Source organism: Bombina bombina, chromosome 3 (genome assembly GCF_027579735.1).
Source record: "Bombina bombina isolate aBomBom1 chromosome 3, aBomBom1.pri, whole genome shotgun sequence".
Taxonomy (NCBI): Eukaryota; Metazoa; Chordata; class Amphibia; order Anura; family Bombinatoridae; genus Bombina; species Bombina bombina.
In genome coordinates, this window is record NC_069501.1 from 626651688 (window position 1) to 626670283 (window position 18596).

The window sequence follows — 18596 nt, forward strand, 5'->3', positions numbered from 1 at the left end:
CTACTTCAAAACTTTTTTTAGAAAGCATGACGAGAGAATGGAAACAAATAATACAACAGCAATTATCTAATATTCTTAAGAAATTCATTTTGCAAAAATTGTTCTTAGCCCACACTTCCTAAGAGGCCAAAAATCATTTCTGTAACTGTTGCTGCAAATTGCCCTAAACAGTTATTTGATTTGTAGCATTTTGAGGAAAACATAGGTTATAGAATTTGCACTTTGTACAAAATACCTTAAAGGGTAGTTGACACATGGAATAGCTTTCCTGTTATAAGGGAATTGAAGAATAACAAAAAATATATCCTATCATGTAAGCCTACACTTTAGATAAGAATATGAGAATAATAGATATAATTCTTAGTTCTCATTGTTCATCACAATCTGTGTTTCTATGCTAAAACTTAGTTGTTAGTGTAGGTCTGTGGAGACAAATAATGTGGTTTATTATTTGTTCCCAGGCGCTAAATAGAGATGTACAGGGTAAAGGAGAGAAGCTTAAAGGCGCAATAAAAGCTGCAGAAGAATTCCTTGAAGAGAATAGGACTAAAATGGATCCAAAAGAGCTGGAAACTTTTCAGAAAAAATTGCAGAAGGCAAAAGAGCAATATCACGCTGTGCTTCAGAGGACAGGAGACGCAGAGCGGCAACTAGACATCGCCGTGAGCACAGCACTGCAGGAGGAGACTAAAAAGGTACCCATATGGTCTCTACAACACAAAGACAATGGCTTGTGGGATATGTAGTATTTTGGGAATGAGGCTGGTGAAACAGGTATAATGGCAGCAGAAAGAATTATTAAAAGGGAATCCCAGTGTACATTATGTGAAACAGTCAAATAATTTAAAGGGACAGTTTACTGTAAAATAGTTTTTCCCTTAATGTGTTTACAATTGCTTTTTTTACCAACTGCAGAGTAAAAAATGTATGAAAATTAGCTTTTTAAGCTTTTTAAGGTTTATTTCTGTATATTAAAGCTCTGATTTTGTGTTTTGAAGCCACAGCCTAATAAAATGGGTTGAGCTTGTAGGTATAATCAGATCTCATTACTGTATCACATTGTGCACATATACCTGCTTCTTTATCTTATATCTGTCCTTAAAACAATCACCAATACTTTGAGAGAACAATGGAAAATCAACATTTTGTTACCTTATCTCTGCTTTATCACACTGGGAGTGTAATTTCTTCTGCTGGCTGTGTTTACAAAGCTTATCTATAGCTGGTACGTGCGGCCACAAACTTTCAGAATAGGTGGGGATACCACATGCTAAATTAACAATTTCAAATGCCAATATAAGGGTAAAGGAGCTACTTGTAAACAATTTAATACACTCCAGCAGGTAAAGTGGATCATTGGGAACAAATTAAAGGGGAGAACATTTTTGAGTAAACTGTCCCTTTAAGTATTTTAGAAGAGACAAAATGAGAGATGAAGTAATAACATAATAACTATGTTGTGGAGGAAACATTTAAGGTGAAGTACCAGCAAGAGCAGTTACTGCTGCATCAGTTTTACACTCACTATTAAGAAAACTTTTGAGTTGTTCTCTGCTTATTTTGTTCATACAATACTTTGATAGTGGTTTTATTTAGATTGTTTTGTTTTTGCTCAGTCTAAAACTGCAGAAGAGCTGAAGTTAAATCTGGACAGGATCGAGTCTCTCCTTTGTCTCTCGTCGCCCATTGCACAGTCTCGTACCAATCATACCTCACTGAGTAGCGGTACCTCTGTAGAGACAGATTCAAGTAATCATGAATTGTTCGATGGATGTCCTGCAGCGAAAACGGCAGATCTTATTAACACGCTTTTTGAGAGAAAGAAGGTAAGAACAGGAACAATTCAGGGCCTATTTTGTGTGTTAGTGAGTTGTCATCACTGTTGTTTTGAATAACTTTTAACTGAATGCACTTAAATTTTCAATTACTGGTGCCACCCTTATCCTCTCTAATGACAATTCAGTATCATGTTTGTCATGCTAATCTGATATTAGGAGGAAGGACTGACAGTTAACTTAAAGTGATTGTAAAGTTTAATGAATAAGTGCCCGGTATCTAAAAATAATCTTAAAAACGGGCACTTTAATTCATTAAACTTTACAAAGACGCTTATTTTTTAAAATACTTACCTTTGCGTTATTCTAAACATAACGCTGATCCTCTGCCCATAGCTCCTGCTTTCATTAGCAGATCCATGAAGATCTGGCTTCCTCCAATCGTTGCATTGCCTCACAAGCTGGACGCCAAAAGGGACACACAACGATTGGAGGAAGCCAGATTCGTCATCAATCTGCTAAAGAAAGCAGGAGCTGCGGGCGGAGGATCGGCGTTATGTTTACCATAAAGAAAAGTATTTTAAAAGATAAGTGTCTTTGTAAAGTTTAATGAATGAAAGTGCCCCTTTTTTTACGATTATATTTAGATACCGGTCACTTATTTGTTAAACTTTACAATCACTTTAAGTGTATCTAGTAAAATATTGCCATAATTAAGTGGATATATGCAATTCTATAACAGTTAATATTCAGAAGTATGTGTTTAATAATTTCCACCAAGGACCCAAAGTTTGTCCTTTAATCCATGTCCTTTATTTTTTTGTCTTTTTCATATTTCCAGGCTCAACACCAGGAGATGTTGAATAAACAGCAAGATTTTATCTTGACTATACAGTCAGCTCAGGATTTCCTTGACAAGCATGGCAGCACTTTGCCACCCGAAGAACGGCAGCAATTACAGGACCAGCTAAACCGCTTGAAGGAGGAATATGCAAACTCGTTATCACAGGCCCAGTTGCAGCTGAAGCATGCACAGGGCCTGCGAGATGAGCTGCAGAACTTTCTTCATGACCATGGAGAGTTTGAGAGCTGGCTACAGAGCAGTGAGAAGATGCTGGACAACATGCAGAAAGGAGAAGCTGATTGTGAATCTCTGCAGCACTTGCTACATCAGCAGAGTGACTTCTCTGAAGATGTCATATCTCACAAAGGAGACTTGCGTTACATTACAATATCAGGTCAGAAAGCCACTGAGGCGGAAAAGATTGCTGCTGAGCAGTGTAAAGAAGATTTCGAGGTGCCTCTAGCTGGAACACTAGTGAAAAATAAATTAGAAGATGCTTCAAAGAGATACAGCAACTTACACTCCAAGGTAGCTCTTTTCAGTCTGCTTTAAATGGTTACTTATTCCTTGTAAACAGAATGGTAGGTTAGGCTTGTTAAAGGGATAGTTAAGTTAAAATGAAATGTTATTGCCATCTTCCTAAAACAAGAGGATGCTGATCAATATTTTAGACGTCTTAAGAGCTGCATAAAAATGTACTGCTATTAAACACATACAGAAAAATAATATATTGCCTAAAATATATTTCTTAAAAACAAATACCCAGTGGTAAAGTAGCAGTGCACCCTCTAGCTGTTCCCCCTCCAAGGGTTCTTATGAATTGTGGCCACTTTTTTATTTTTTTGTCTTGCCCATTAACCAGAAGTCCCCAAAGAGCACATTTTTAGTTCTGATTTTTCACAGGGAACAAAACCTATTGTATATATTCTTGGCTCTTAGGGCTACAAAAACTAGTTCACAGAGTCACATGTGGTCCATCCTGATACAGAGTGTATAATTAAAAAAAATAAATCCAGTTTACTTGTATTATGAAATCTGCTTTGTTCTCTTAGTATCCTTTGAAGAGTAAATCAAGGTAGGCTCAATAGAGTGTACATGTCTTTAACGTTCTATGACAATATTGTTTGAAACACTGTATAACATTGCTACAAACATTGTTGCAAACGCTGCTGCCATTATGCTTCTGACATTACCATGAGTTACTATTCAGCAAGAGAACAAAGCAATTTTGTTAACAGAAAAAAAAATTGAAAAGACTTATTTTTAAATTGCATGCTCTATCTGAACAATAAGAGTTTTTATTTTTGACTTTACATCCATTATTAATATCATATGTCAATAATAATCTTGTACGTTGCTGTTATCATATGTTAATAATAATCTTGTATCTTTTATTGATGGTTTTAGTGAACAGAGGATTAATAAGCACCCTCTTAATCAATACAAACTTTAATACATATTCCACATCAGGCTGTAGTTGCTTTAACAAATCCCATTTGTATCTTGTAATGTGGTGTACCTAATTAATGTGCCATATGTGTGGGTTTCTCACAGTGCTCCAAACTTGGCTTACATTTGAACTCCACATTAAGCCGATACCAGCAGTTCAAAGAAGTGTCAGATGCCACTCTAGCCTGGCTGCAAAACACTGAATCAGCAGTTGAAAGGTCTTTATCAGTCCCAGTAGCATCGGATCCAGAAGCTTTACAGGCCCAGCTAGAGAAAGCGAAGGTAAATATATTATAGTGTACTCACATTTATTGACATGAAGTCCATCAGCAGAGGTACAGGTCTGGATTGTTGTTTTCTCAAACTTCTTTCTCCCGTTGGACAGAGCATGCAGGGTGATCTTGCTGAACACCAAGTGCAGGTGGAGAAGGTTCATAAGTCTCTCCGCTCACTGCTGGAGATACAGGGAGAGCCTGCACCAGACTGCAGGAGCATCCAAAAGATGGCTGGTGAGTATACTCCTGACACTGCATATGGTTCAGACCACTAAGTACTTAGGAGAACCTTGCATCTGGAACATTTTACAGATAACAGTACATTTTTATTTATAGATTCAATAGACAGTCGGTTCCAAGCTCTCTCTGTCCAAATGTCAAATCATTCAGATTTACTTCAAAAGTCTGTTGCTCAGTCTCAGAGTGTCCAAGTCAGCCTGGAAGACCTTCTGTGCTGGTTGAAGGGGATGGAAAAAGCGTTGCAAGACCAAAAACATACATCTATGTCCTCTTCATCAATCCAGGAATCTCTGGCAATGAACATGGTAAGCACAGCTTCATATTTTACTTCTGTGTTCATTCTCATCAAACCAGACCAGCTATCTTTATAGAGATGTGCATTCAGCTGTTTTGTTCACTGCCGAATATTGAAGTAGGAGGCTGCTTTCATTATTCGTCTCTTTTGGAGCTGAATATCCTCTTGTGCAAGTGAAATACACGATCTGTGCAAATCCAGATCTTAGTGTGTTTCACTTCCACAACAGAATATTCAGCTTAAAAAAGTGCTGAATACCGAAAACAGCTTCCTACTTCCACATTTGTCAGTGAACGACACTGCCGAATGCTCATCTTCTTCTACCTTACAATCATCATTTCCTTTTTATGGAGCCCATGTCTACATGAGAGTGCGTACTGTGAATTTTGTACTTACATTCTACAAAATATCTGCTTATTTCAGCCATTGTTGTGCGAGTCCCATCCTTCATTCTAAGTGAGCAATATCAAAATATTCAAATGTGTTTGCTAAATAGTATAACTTTTAACTTTTTTTTCTTCTGGGGAATCATTCTATTCTTGTTGCTAAACAGTGCAGACCTTTTCCACGTTGTCTTGATTTCTCATAAATCAAAGAGATTTGGATGTGACTAATAAGAATCCTAATAGTGTAATAGTGTGCCTTAAATTAAGTAATTTGTGTTTTTTTTATTTTAAAAATCTTGTGTATGTTTGAGGAAGAGAAAAATCTATTTTTAAGATGTGTGCTTAAAAGACCATTATAGTGATAAAATAGCATGCTATATAATTTGTTAGAGCATGTCCTATTACTAATGACCTGCACAGCTTTGTGTTTACTCAGGCAAAGCTCAGGACCCGCAGAGCACTGCAGGTCTCAAGCAGAAACTACCACTAATCCAATCACTACAATGGCCCCTTAAATATTTTAGTGTAAAAATAAAACATTCTGTTTTATTAGAACATGTTTAGTTAGATTCCCTTTTACTATATGTTTAACCCTTGTAGAAATGTTAAACACATAGCCAAATCCACACTCATATTCAGCTTCAATTGAGCATATGCCTGGTGAGTCACCCAGGAGCAGGCATAGCACATATGCTTTACTAATCAATCACACTCTTATCTGGAGTAGCACCAGAGGTTATCCCTTTCCAAGGGTTAAACACCTAGTAAAATAAAACAATGTGTTTAAAAATAAAATGGTCTAACACAATAAAGCACTGTAGTCATACACTGGAATAAACATCCAGTTTAGATTCTTTGTTTGATCTAATAAAGGCATTGTCACAGATTAATTCAGTAACCTTTTTATTCAGTTGTTATCTCTATTATGCTGTGAAAAACATTTGTAAAATATTATCTCTTGGCTGATTGAGTTTTACATAGTATGGAGTTGCAGCCCTTTCTGGAAGTGGAACGTTTAAAAACTCATCCAACAGATAATGAGCACCAGGAGTACAATTGCTGCACAATGTCTATCACAGAGAGCACTCTACACAGCAACACTGCTAAATATATCAGACAAACAGTGCTCTCACTTAAACAGCAAATTTAAATAATGATGTTGGCAAATGATGATAGTGTCAGTGTCTGCAATATCATGCATTTCTCTTTGCCTTCCATGTTCTAGAAACTAAAGCAAGACATCAACAGCCGCAGAGGAAGCGTTGATGCAACTGGAGAGATGGTAGGGAAGGTCATAGAGACGGCTGACAGTACCGCAGCATCTGCTCTTCAGAGCAAGCTTTCTGAGGTCACTGCAAAGTTTAACAATGTCTGTCAGCAGCAGAAGCAGCAAGAGGAAGCACTGAAAGAGGTATTGCCAAAGGTGGAAAGATATGAGCAGCTCTCAGAAGAGCTGCAGGATTTCATTTCAACTGGATCACACTTGCTGGCCTCTGGAAACCAGCCTGATAGAGATATCGCTCAATTTTCTGAGCAAATAAAGGTTAGTTTCTTGTCAAGTAAACATTTAGCATTATGTTATTGCACCTACATGGTAACTGTATGTTATTGCACCTACATGGTAACTGCATGTTATTGCACCTACATGGTAACTGTATGTTATTGCACCTACATGGTAACTGTATGTTATTGCACCTACATGGTAACTGTATGTTATTGTACCTACATGGTAACTGTATGTTATTGCACCTACATGGTAACTGTATGTTATTGCACCTACATGGTAACTGTATGTTATTGCACCTACATGGTAACTGTATGTTATTGCACCGACATGGTAACTGTATGTTATTGTACCTACATGGTAACTGTATGTTATTGCACCTACATGGTAACTGTATGTTATTGCACCTACATGGTAACTGTATGTTATTGCACCTACATGGTAACTGTATGTTATTGTACCTACATGGTAACTGTATGTTATTGTACCTACATGGTAACTGTATGTTATTGCACCTACATGGTAACTGTATGTTATTGTACCTACATGGTAACTGTATGTTATTGTACCTACATGGTAACTGTATGTTATTGTACCTACATGGTAACTGTATGTTATTGCACCTACATGGTAACTGTATGTTATTGTACCTACATGGTAACTGTATGTTATTGCACCTACATGGTAACTGTATGTTATTGCACCTACATGGTAACTGTATGTTATTGCACCTACATGGTAACTGTATGTTATTGCACCTACATGGTAACTGTATGTTATTGCACCTACATGGTAACTGTATGTTATTGCACCTACATGGTAACTGTATGTTATTGCACCTACATGGTAACTGTATGTTATTGTACCTACATGGTAACTGTATGTTATTGCACCTACATGGTAACTGTATGTTATTGCACCTACATGGTAACTGTATGTTATTGCACCTACATGGTAACTGTATGTTATTGCACCTACATGGTAACTGTATGTTATTGCACCTACATGGTAACTGTATGTTATTGCACCTACATGGTAACTGCATGTTATTGCACCTACATGGTAACTGTATGTTATTGCACCTACATGGTAACTGTATGTTATTGCACCTACATGGTAACTGTATGTTATTGCACCTACATGGTAACTGTATGTTATTGTACCTACATGGTAACTGTATGTTATTGCACCTACATGGTAACTGTATGTTATTGCACCTACATGGTAACTGTATGTTATTGCACCTACATGGTAACTGTATGTTATTGCACCTACATGGTAACTGTATGTTATTGCACCTACATGGTAACTGCATGTTATTGCACCTACATGGTAACTGCATGTTATTGCACCTACATGGTAACTGTATGTTATTGCACCTACATGGTAACTGTATGTTATTGCACCTACATGGTAACTGCATGTTATTGCACCTACATGGTAACTGCATGTTATTGCACCTACATGGTAACTGTATGTTATTGCACCTACATGGTAACTGTATGTTATTGCACCTACATGGTAACTGTATGTTATTGCACCTACATGGTAACTGTATGTTATTGCACCTACATGGTAACTGTATGTTATTGCACCTACATGGTAACTGTATGTTATTGCACCTACATGGTAACTGTATGTTATTGCACCTACATGGTAACTGTATGCTGATTTCTAACGCACAACGGCACCTTCCTGTTAATTATATGATACATGGGTCTATATGAGTGCTGTGCTACTAATCTCACATATAAGTAAACCTGACACTATTTTTTTTGTCTACACCACTACATACTTTATTTTATTCTATATATTTTTCGCTATTTTATTTTCTCTTTTGATTTTTCATTTCAAAATTATGTTTTATTTTATATTTTTCTTTTAATGTCCAGTATTAATTTGGCTTCTTCAGTAACCCACATTTCATATTAACTCACTTTAAACAGTTTTTGTTTAATGTTCAGATGACTTTATTTAAAAAAAAAAAAGAGAGAGAAACTCCTGTAATAAATTAGAGCATTTTTTTTATCATGTCCCTTTAAGTGCATAATGCTAAATCAACTCAAACTTTTTAAGGAGCTGAATACTGAGGTGAAGCAACAGGAAGAAAATCTCATTGCACTGGAACAACTGACCAAAGAACTAGTTGTATGTCCCCTTCTTGTGGACTCTTCTGAGCACTCTCAGAAAGTTAAGATGTTGAAGAAAGACTTTTTGGCGCTTTCTGAGGCAGCACAGGAAAGGTAAAATGGCAAATTAAAGAAATTAAATTGTTGATAAAATAAATCCACTCACATAAGAGTAATATGTTATTTCCTCCCAAAGAGAAAAAGAGGCAGAATCCTGCCAGGAAGAGTTAGACAAATTCCGGAGGTTGGTTGGATCCATGAAGAAATGGTTGAAGGACAATGAGAATAGTGTACCCTCAGCAGCAGACTCTCTGGGGATACAAGAACTGCAGATCAGACAAAAACAAGCCCAAGTAAGTAACTTTGTTACATTCCTTGATACCAGGATTTTTCATTTCCAGTGATATCACCCTGAGCATTATTTGTTTATGTCTTAAAGGGACACTGAACCCAAATTTTTTCTTTTGTGATTCAGAGAGAGCATGCAATTTTAAGCAACTTTCTAATTAAACTCCTATTATCAAATGTTCGTCATTCTCTTGGTATCTTTATTTGAAAAGCAATAATGTAAGTTTAAATGCCGGGCCATTTTTGGTGAACAACCTGGGTTGTTGTTGCTGATTGGTGGATAAATTTACCTACCAATAAACAAGTGCTGTCCAGGGTCTGAACCCTAAATTGGCTGGCTCTTTAGCTTAGATGCCTTCTTTTTCAAATAAAGATAGCAAGAGAACAAAGAAAAATTGATAATAGGAGTAAATTAGAAAGTTACGTAAAATTGCATGCTCTATCTGAATCATGAAAGAAGAAATTTGGGTTCAGTGTCCCTTTGACCATGTCTCTAGATTTAGTTCTAGGACTTCACATTTTTTAGGGAAATAACTGGATGTTACCTTAACCCTTTAAATAAGGTTTTCAGGAATTTCAGCAAGGTTTCAAAATATCTCCGTTTTGTGTTTCTGTGATGAAATACAATTGACTCAAGTTGATTATGACATTTTGGTTTGTTTGTGGTCCTTGAACACCTGTACTAGAAACCTTTGCTTTATATGTTTTTTTTAATGGCTTCTACATATTTTTATGTCTAGTTTACCTTGATTCTTTAAACCATTTATTTTTCTCAGGATCTTCTGAAAGAATGGAAAGCCAAAGAATCACACATGGAGGAGATCACACAGAAGGGATCTGAGCTGGAAATGCGTATAATGGAGATTACATCACCAGAGAGCCAGCTACGTGGCGGTAAGCAGTTGTGGCTAAAATATTTACAATTTTGTTCTGTTATCTCCTGGATGATTTTTATGGCTGCATTTTCCACATATATAGATTGCAAAACACTTCCATTTTCCCTCCTCTGTCTCTCTGTCTGATCCATGCTGCTTCTCTAAAACGTTAATTTTCCTTTTGTTTTTTTTTGCTCTAATATTCTTGCTATCTCTATCATTTATTTGTATTTCTTTCCATAAGGCAGGGAGAGTCCACAACTTCATTCCTTACTGTTGGGAAATAGAACACCTGGCCACCAGGATGAGGCAAAGAAACCCCAGCCAAAGACTTAAATATCCCTCCCACTTTCCCTATCCTCCCAGTCATTCTTTGCCTTTCGTCACTAGAGGAGGTGGCAGAGAATAGTCTTGTAATGGGTATGTTCCCTTCAAGAGAGGACTGGAGTTTAAGTAATCATATATACCCCTCAGTGAGAGTTTTGATAAAAGTTAGAGTCTGGAGATGCAGGGAAAGTTTTTCTGTGAAACCACCCAGTCTGTTAGCTAACAACTTCTGAGCAATCAGTGTTGACAAGTTTCACTGCTTGCTTTTAATCACTCAGGTCCCTGTCAGAGCGTCGCTACAAGGCTATCACATTTGAGAGGCTGTTTCTATTCCACAGCATGGATCCTAGAGGGTAAGTTTGCTTTATTGTTATAGCAGGGATTCCTGTATAGGGTCACAGTGTGACTCCTATACCTCAATAGGATCAAGGGTTAATATCTCCTTTAGGGAAATTATTGGGAACAGTTATGGGGATTTTTAAGTTCTGCATTAGGTTTGGGCTCATAATACTGTATGCTTTTGGCTTGGGAACAGATAGGTTTCACTTTCGATTTTGAGTGTTGCACAGCTCATATTCTCACTCTTTTGCATAGCTGGGGAAGTCCTGTCTTGCACACCATGTGACCGGGTGCGGCCTCTTTCACTTCCTTGCGTTCCTGCTGCAGACAGCACTCCTGAGGAGAGTGTTTCACTGATCATTTGTCTGGGTCTAGGAGGTGGTGAGTGCCCCAGCCATTGGGATTGTAAAGGTGCCTGTTTATATTAAAAACTCTCTTGTTTTTTTGTAACGTTTTTTATTCCATCTGTAGAATTACATACCAAAGCTATGGAGGACTCTGATACTACGTTAGAGGGTTCCACTCCTTCTATAGAGAATAATAATACCTGTTTATATTGTGAGGAGGCTGTGGTTTGCCCGCCTGCTCAATTTTATTCCAATTGCCTAAGCACTGTTTTAAAGTCTAAGAAGGGAGCTAAGTCTGCCAATACCCATAGCGCAATTCGTCCCTCCGAGCCATTAACCTCTCAGGATTCTATGACTTGAGAGATTTCTGCCCTGCTTACTCAAACCGCTTCACATGCAGTTCCCACGGCACAGCTAATTCTCCATCTGGAGGGGGCCTTTTTCCTGCAGACTTTACTGCGCAGCTACAATCAGCGGCCTCTACAGCCCTGAGTGCCCTACCTATCTCTGTAAAACGTAAGAGAAAGGTAAAACATAGTTCTCCCGACTTAGTCATCTAAATTCCTATCAGATATAGCCTGTATGTCTTAGCTATCAGAGAATGAGTTAACCTGATCTCAAAGGCTTCAGGTTTTGTGGTTCTAGTCCGCTGGGCTCTCTGGTTGATGTCTTGGTCTGCGGATATGACTTCTAAATCCAGGTTACTTCCTTTCCCCTTCAAGGGGAAGATCTTATTCGGACCAGGTCTGGGGTCCATCATTTCCATGGTAACCGGAGGGAAAGGAGCCTTCCTGCCACAGTATAAGAACAACAGACCTAAGGGACGACAGTCGTCAAATTTTTGTTCTTTTCATTCAGACAAGTCCCAACGATCTCAATCCTCATCCAAGCCCGAGCAGCCCAAGAGTACTTGGAAGCTGGCTCAGTCCTGGAACAAGTCCAAACAGACAAAGAAGCCCGCCGATAACAAGTCGGCATGAAGGGGTCGGATCGAGTAGGGGGCAGATTGTCACTTTTCTCAGATGCTTGGTTTCAGGATGTTCAGGACCCTTAGGTTCTGGAGGTCGTATCTCAGGGATACCGGACAGGATTCAAGCCCCATCCACCCAGGGGCAGATACCTTCTCTCTAGACTGTCTACAAGATCAGAGAAGAGGACTGCCTTTTTAGGTTGCGTACGGGACCTAGTCTCTTTAGGAGTAATTGTCCCAGTACCTGCATCAGAAAGAGTTCTGGGGTTCTATTCAATCCTATTCGTGGTTCCCAAGAAGGAGGGATCTTTTCGTCCAATTCTGGACTTGAAGTGCCTCAACAAATTTCTAAGCATCCTATCCTTCAAGATGGAGACAATAAGATCAATCCTTCCTCTGGTTCAGGAAGGACAGTTTATGACTACCATAAGACGTAAAGGATGCATACTTTCACGTTCCGATACACAGGGAACATTTTCAATTCCTGAGGTTTGCATTTCTGGACCAACACTTCCAGTTCATAGCACTTTCGTTTGACTTAGCTACTGCTCCAAGAATATTTACGAAGGTTCTAGGAGCTCTCCTAGTGGTTGCCAGAACATGAGGTATCGCAGCAGCACCTTACCTGGACGATATCTTGCTACAGGCACCATCTTTTGGTCTAGCAAGGGAGCACTCATTTGGATTTCCTTCTAAGTCTTCTTCGGTCACATGGATGGAAGATAAAGTTAGAAAAGAGTTCTCTTACTCCTCATACCAGGGTGAATTTCCTGGGTACAGTTATAGACTCGGTATCCATGAAGATCTTTCTTACGGATCAGAGACGTTGCAAGCAAACATCAGCTTGCCTTGCCCTCCAAGCATCCATAAGTCCTTCAGTGGCCCCGTGTATGGAGGTGATTGGCCTCATGGTGTCTTGTATGGACATATAACTATGCATGCTGAGACAATGGAACGGCGACCATTCAGACCTGTCCCAACAGATAATACTGGAAAGCCTGTTGAGAGATTTGCTCTCTTTGTGGCTCTATCAAGGTCACCTGTCCCAAGGCACGTGCTTCTTGAGACCGTCCTGGGAGATTGTGACTACGGACGCAAGTCTATCTGGCTTGGGAGCCGTTTGGGATGCCAGGAAGGCACAGGGTATGTGGACTCAAGAGGAGTCCACGTTGCTGATCAATATCTTGGAACTTCGGGCAATATTCAATGCCCTGAAGGCTTGGCCCCTTCTGGGTTCGTCCAAGTTTATCAGATTCCAATCGGACAATATAACTTCGGTAGCCTACATCAACTATCAGGGAGGAATGAGGAGTTCATTAGCGATGATAGATGTTTCTCAGATCCTGGAATGGGCATAGACCCACAACTGTATGCTGTCAGCGATCAACATTCCTGGTGTGGAAAACTGGGAAGCAGGCTTCCTCAGCAGGCAATCTTTTCACCCGGGGGAATGGTCTCTCCACCCCGAGGTATTTGCAGAGATATGCTCCAGATGGGGGATGCCAGAGATAGCCCTCATGGCCTCTTGTCTAAATGCCAAACTACATAGGTACGGGTCGAGATAGAGGGATCCTGAAGCAGAACTAATATATGCTCTAGCGGTTCCCTGGAGGTTCAGACTCGTATATCTATTTCCTCCATTACTTCTCCCCCGTGTGGTGGCTCAGATCAAGCAGGAGAGAGCACCAGTGATTCTAATTGCTCCATTCTGGCCGCGAAGGACTTGATTTGCGGATCTGTTGGGGATGTCCTCATCTCCTCCATGGAGGTTACCCTGTCGCAGGGACCTGCTACTACAGGGTCCCTTCCTACATCAAAATCTAGATTCTCTGAGGCTGACTGCGTGGAGATTGAACGCTTAGTCTTAGCCAAGAGAGGTTTCTCTGAGAGTGTTATTGACACTTTGATTCATGCTCGTAAGCCGGTTACTCAACGCATCTACCATAAGGTGTGGCGGACTTATCTGCACTGGCGTGAAGAGCGTGGCTTTTCTTGGCATAAGGTTAATGTTGCCAGAATGTTATCCTTTCTCCAGGATGGACTGGAGAAGGGTCTATCTGCTAGTTCCCTGAAGGGACAACTATCTGCCCTGTCAGTGTTGCTGCACAAGAGATTATCTGAGCTTCCGGATGTGCAGTCCTTTGTTAAGGCCCTGACTAGGATTAGGCCTGTGCTTAGAAGGGTGGCTCCGCCTTGGAGTCTCAACCTTGTTCTTTGTGTGTTGTAGCAGGCCCCGTTTGAGCCAATGCATACTGTTAACATTAAACTGTTATCCTGAAAGGTTCTGTTTCTGTTGGCTATTGCCTCTGCTCACAGGGTCTCTGAGATTCCTGCCTTGCATTGTGATCCCCCTTACCTTTTTTTTCATGCAGATAAGGAGGTTTTATGTACTAAGTTAAGTTTCCTTCCTAAGGTGGTGTCAGATCGGAACATCAATCAAGAGATTGTTGTTCCTTCCTTGTGTCCCAATCCTTACTCGGTGAATGAACGTTTGCTTCATAATCTAGATGTGGTTCATGCGTTGAAATTTTACTTTCAGGCTACTTAGGAGTTCAGACCATCTTCATCTTTGTTAGTCATCTGTGCAGGTAAGCGTAGGGGTAAGAAGACCACTATGTCTTCCTTGTCTTTCTGGTTGAGGAGTGTCATCCGCCTAGCTTATGAGACAGTGGGACAACAGCCTCCTGAGAGGATTACGCCTCATTCCACTAGAGCAGTAGCTTCTTCCTAGGCTTTTAAGAACGAGGCCTCTATGGAACAGATTTGTAAGACGGCTACCTGGTCCTCCTTACATACTTTTTGTAAATTTTACAAGTTTGATGGGTTTGCTTCGGCTGAAGCAGCTTTTGGGAGAAAGGTTTTGCAGGCTGGGGGTGCCCTCAGATTAGGGTCCGCCTCCTTTTTGTTCCCTCCCGTTATTCCTTCAGTGTCCTCTGGAGCTTGGGTATGGTTTCCCCAACAGTAAGGAATGAAGTTGTGGATTCTCCCTGCCTTATGGAAAGAAAACAAAATTTAAGCTTATCAGATAAATTCCTTCCTTTCCTGGCAGGTAGAGTCCACGACCCCGCCTGTAAGATATTTTGTTTGGGCGGCTCCCTTTTTATACTTTCTTCTGGCATCTTTATACCCTGATGTTTCTCCTCCTTGTTCCCACGGCCGAATGACTGGGAAGATAGGGGAAGTGGGAGGGATATTTAAGCCTTTGGCTGGGGTGTCTTTGCCTCCTCCTGGTGGCCAGGTGTTGTATTTCCCAACAGTAAGGAATGAAGTTGTGGACTCTCTCTGCCAGGAAAGAAAAGAATTTATCTGGTAAGCATAAATTTTGGGTTTTTTTAACAATAGTTATTTTTTTTAATTCTTCATAACAGTTTAAGCTGAGTCTTATGCAAAAATGGTTATGCATCAATTAACAATTGCCAGCTGTAATGCAGTGCTGCCTGTCAGTATCTTTACCAGTGTTTGTTGATAAGGGAGAATACCAGGTCTGGGGAGGACAGTGGGTGCGTGTAAGTAGTACACAATCCAATGAAGAATAAAAATGACTGCATGTGGTAAATCAGTTAATTTTATTGAAGGTAATCTTTGTTGATGATGAATAGTTTGCTGCCAATGGAATTATTTCCATTGTTCATGGATTTTACCTATCCCTGGATTTGTTCAAAAGTAAATGTTATACCTTGTCGTTTTGTCATGTGATCTAAGTTAGCAGCTAAGGACTAGAGTGATGGTTGCTTTTCTTTGGAGATTTAAAGGGACATAAAACAAGTTGGGATAGAGCCAACATATAATAATATGTACTTAATTAATTACTTTACCTGCAAATTTATACGGCAGTGCCTCGCCATTAACCCTTTCTTTTTAGTTTCTGAATTATAAAACTCTAACTCCCCCCCCCCCACACACATACACACACACAATTCCTTCTATGGCTGTATCTATATCTATTGTTGTTTTGGTAGAATGCAAAAATGCATAGGTTTTATCTGCTGGAGCATGCCTAGAAGCTGTGAACTCAGTTCAAATACAATGCCGGTGTCTAAACACTGATAAGGAGGGGGGGGTGGAGTTGGCTTCTCCAGACAGCTTAGCTATGTAATTCATTTTGCTTATTTTTGAAAATGATTTTAAAATACTTGCCAACAATTTTTAAACAATTTTTTTTATGCAAACTATTTTTACTTAATTAGCCCTTTTAGGATATGCACAGATCTCAACATGTTTTATGGCACTTTAATAGTGTAAATACTGAAAACTCTTGTTAGGAGATTTAGAGGGCAATTTACATATTTTGTATCTTATTGTCAGACCGTTTATAATAATATTTCTCTTGTTAAGTGTATCCAGTCCACGGATCATCCATTACTTGTGGGATATTCTCCTTCCCAACAGGAAGTTGCAAGAGGATCACCCACAGCAGAGCTGTTATATAGCTCCTCCCCTAACTGCCATATCTAGTCATTCTCTTGCAAGCTCTCAACATAGCTGGAGGTAGTAAGAGGAAAGTGGTAAAATATAGTTAGTTTTTTCTAGTAGGGGGCAGACTTTCTCTCTTCGCCCAGGCGTGGGCAAGAGATGTTCAGGATCCCTGGGCGTTGGAGATCATATCTCAGGGATATCTTCTGGACTTCAAAGCTTCCCCCCCACAAGGGAGATTTCACCTTTCGAGGTTATCTGTAAACCAGATAAAGAAAGAGGCATTCTTACGCTGTGTGCAAGACCTCCTAGTAATGGGAGTGATCCATCCAGTTCCACAGACGGAACAGGGACAGGGATTTTATTCAAATCTGTTTGTGGTTCCCAAAAAAGAGGGAACCTTCAGACCAATTTTGGATCTAAAGATCTTAAACAAGTTCCTCAGAGTTCCATCGTTCAAAATGGAAACTATTCGGACCATCCTACCTATGATCCAGGAGGGTCAGTTCATGACCACAGTGGATTTGAAGGATGCTTACCTTCACATACCGATTCACAAAGACCATCATCGGTTCCTAAGGTTTGCCTTTCTAGACAGGCATTACCAGTTTGGGGCTCTTCCCTTCGGGTTAGCTACAGCCCCAAGAATTTTTACAAAGGTTCTGGGGTCCCTTCTGGCGGTCCTAAGACCACGGGGCATATCAGTGGCCCCTTATCTAGACGACATCCTGATACAGGCGTCAAATTTCCAAATTGCCAAATCTCATACGCACATAGTATTGGCATTTCTGAGGTCGCATGGGTGGATAGTGAACGAGGAAAAGAGTTCTCTATCACCCCTCACAAGAGTGTCCTTCCTAGGAACTCTGATAGATTCTGTAGAAATGAAAATTTACCTGACGGAGTCCAGGTTATCAAAGCTTCTAAATTCCTGCCGTGTTCTTCATTCCATTCCGCGCCCGTCAGTGGCTCAGTGCATGGAAGTGATCGGCTTAATGGTAGCGACGATGGACATAGTGCCATTTGCGCGCCTACATCTCAGACCGCTGCAATTATGCGTGCTAAGTCAGTGGAATGGGGATTACACAGATTTGTCCCCTCTACTAAATCTGGATCAAGAGACCAGAGATTCTCTTCTCTGGTGGCTATCTCGGGTCCATCTGTCCAAGGGTATGGCCTTTCACAGGCCAGATTGGACAATTGTAACAACAGATGCCAGCCTTCTAGGTTGGGGTGCAGTCTGGAATTCCCTGAAGGCTCAGGGATCGTGGACTCAGGAGGAGAAACTCCTCCCAATAAATATTCTGGAGTTAAGAGCAATATTCAATGCTCTTCTAGCTTGGCCTCAGTTAGCAACACTGAGGTTCATCAGATTTCAGTCGGACAACATCACGACTGTGGCTTACATCAATCATCAAGGGGGGACCAGAAGCTCCCTAGCGATGTTAGAAGTATCCAAGATAATTCGCTGGGCGGAGACTCACTCCTGCCACCTATCAGCGATCCATATCCCAAGTGTAGAGAACTGTGAGGCGGATTTTCTAAGTCGTCAGACTTTTCATCCGGGGGAGTGGGAACTCCATCCGGAGGTGTTTGCTCAATTGGTTCATCGTTGGGGCAAACCAAAACTGGATCTCATGGCGTCTCGCCAGAACGCCAAGCTTCCTTGTTACGGATCCAGGTCCAGGGACCCAGAAGCGACGCTGATAGATGCTCTAGCAGCGCCTTGGTTCTTCAACCTGGCTTATGTGTTTCCACCGTTTCCTCTGCTCCCTCGACTGATTGCCAAAATCAAACAGGAGAGAGCATCGGTGATCTTGATAGCGCCTGCGTGGCCACGCAGGACCTGGTATGCAGACCTAGTGGACATGTCATCCTTTCCACCTTGGACTCTGCCTTTGAGACAGGACCTTCTAATACAAGGTCCTTTCAATCATCCAAATCTAATTTCTCTGAGGCTGACTGCCTGGAGATTGAACGCTTGATATTATCAAAGCGTGGCTTCTCAGAGTCAGTCATTGATACCTTAATACAGGCACGAAAGCCTGTCACCAGGAAAATATACCATAAGATATGGCGC

At 40.4% G+C, this 18596-nt stretch overlaps 1 protein-coding gene across 6 annotated transcripts in view; it reads left to right on the plus strand.

Annotated features, from left to right (window-relative positions):
• The window catches only part of MACF1 (microtubule actin crosslinking factor 1), a 413635-nt gene that overhangs the window by 140642 nt on the left and 254397 nt on the right, over positions 1-18596 (plus strand). For all 6 annotated transcript variants that reach the window (XM_053707285.1, XM_053707286.1, XM_053707290.1 and 3 more), the window contains 10 exons: positions 462-695; positions 1617-1826; positions 2617-3147; positions 4174-4350; positions 4454-4577; positions 4680-4888; positions 6490-6807; positions 8845-9011; positions 9094-9250; positions 10022-10139. In XM_053707285.1, coding sequence (XP_053563260.1) covers positions 462-695; positions 1617-1826; positions 2617-3147; positions 4174-4350; positions 4454-4577; positions 4680-4888; positions 6490-6807; positions 8845-9011; positions 9094-9250; positions 10022-10139 — 2245 coding nt within the window. The remainder of the gene's footprint in view (positions 1-461; positions 696-1616; positions 1827-2616; positions 3148-4173; positions 4351-4453; positions 4578-4679; positions 4889-6489; positions 6808-8844; positions 9012-9093; positions 9251-10021; positions 10140-18596) is intronic.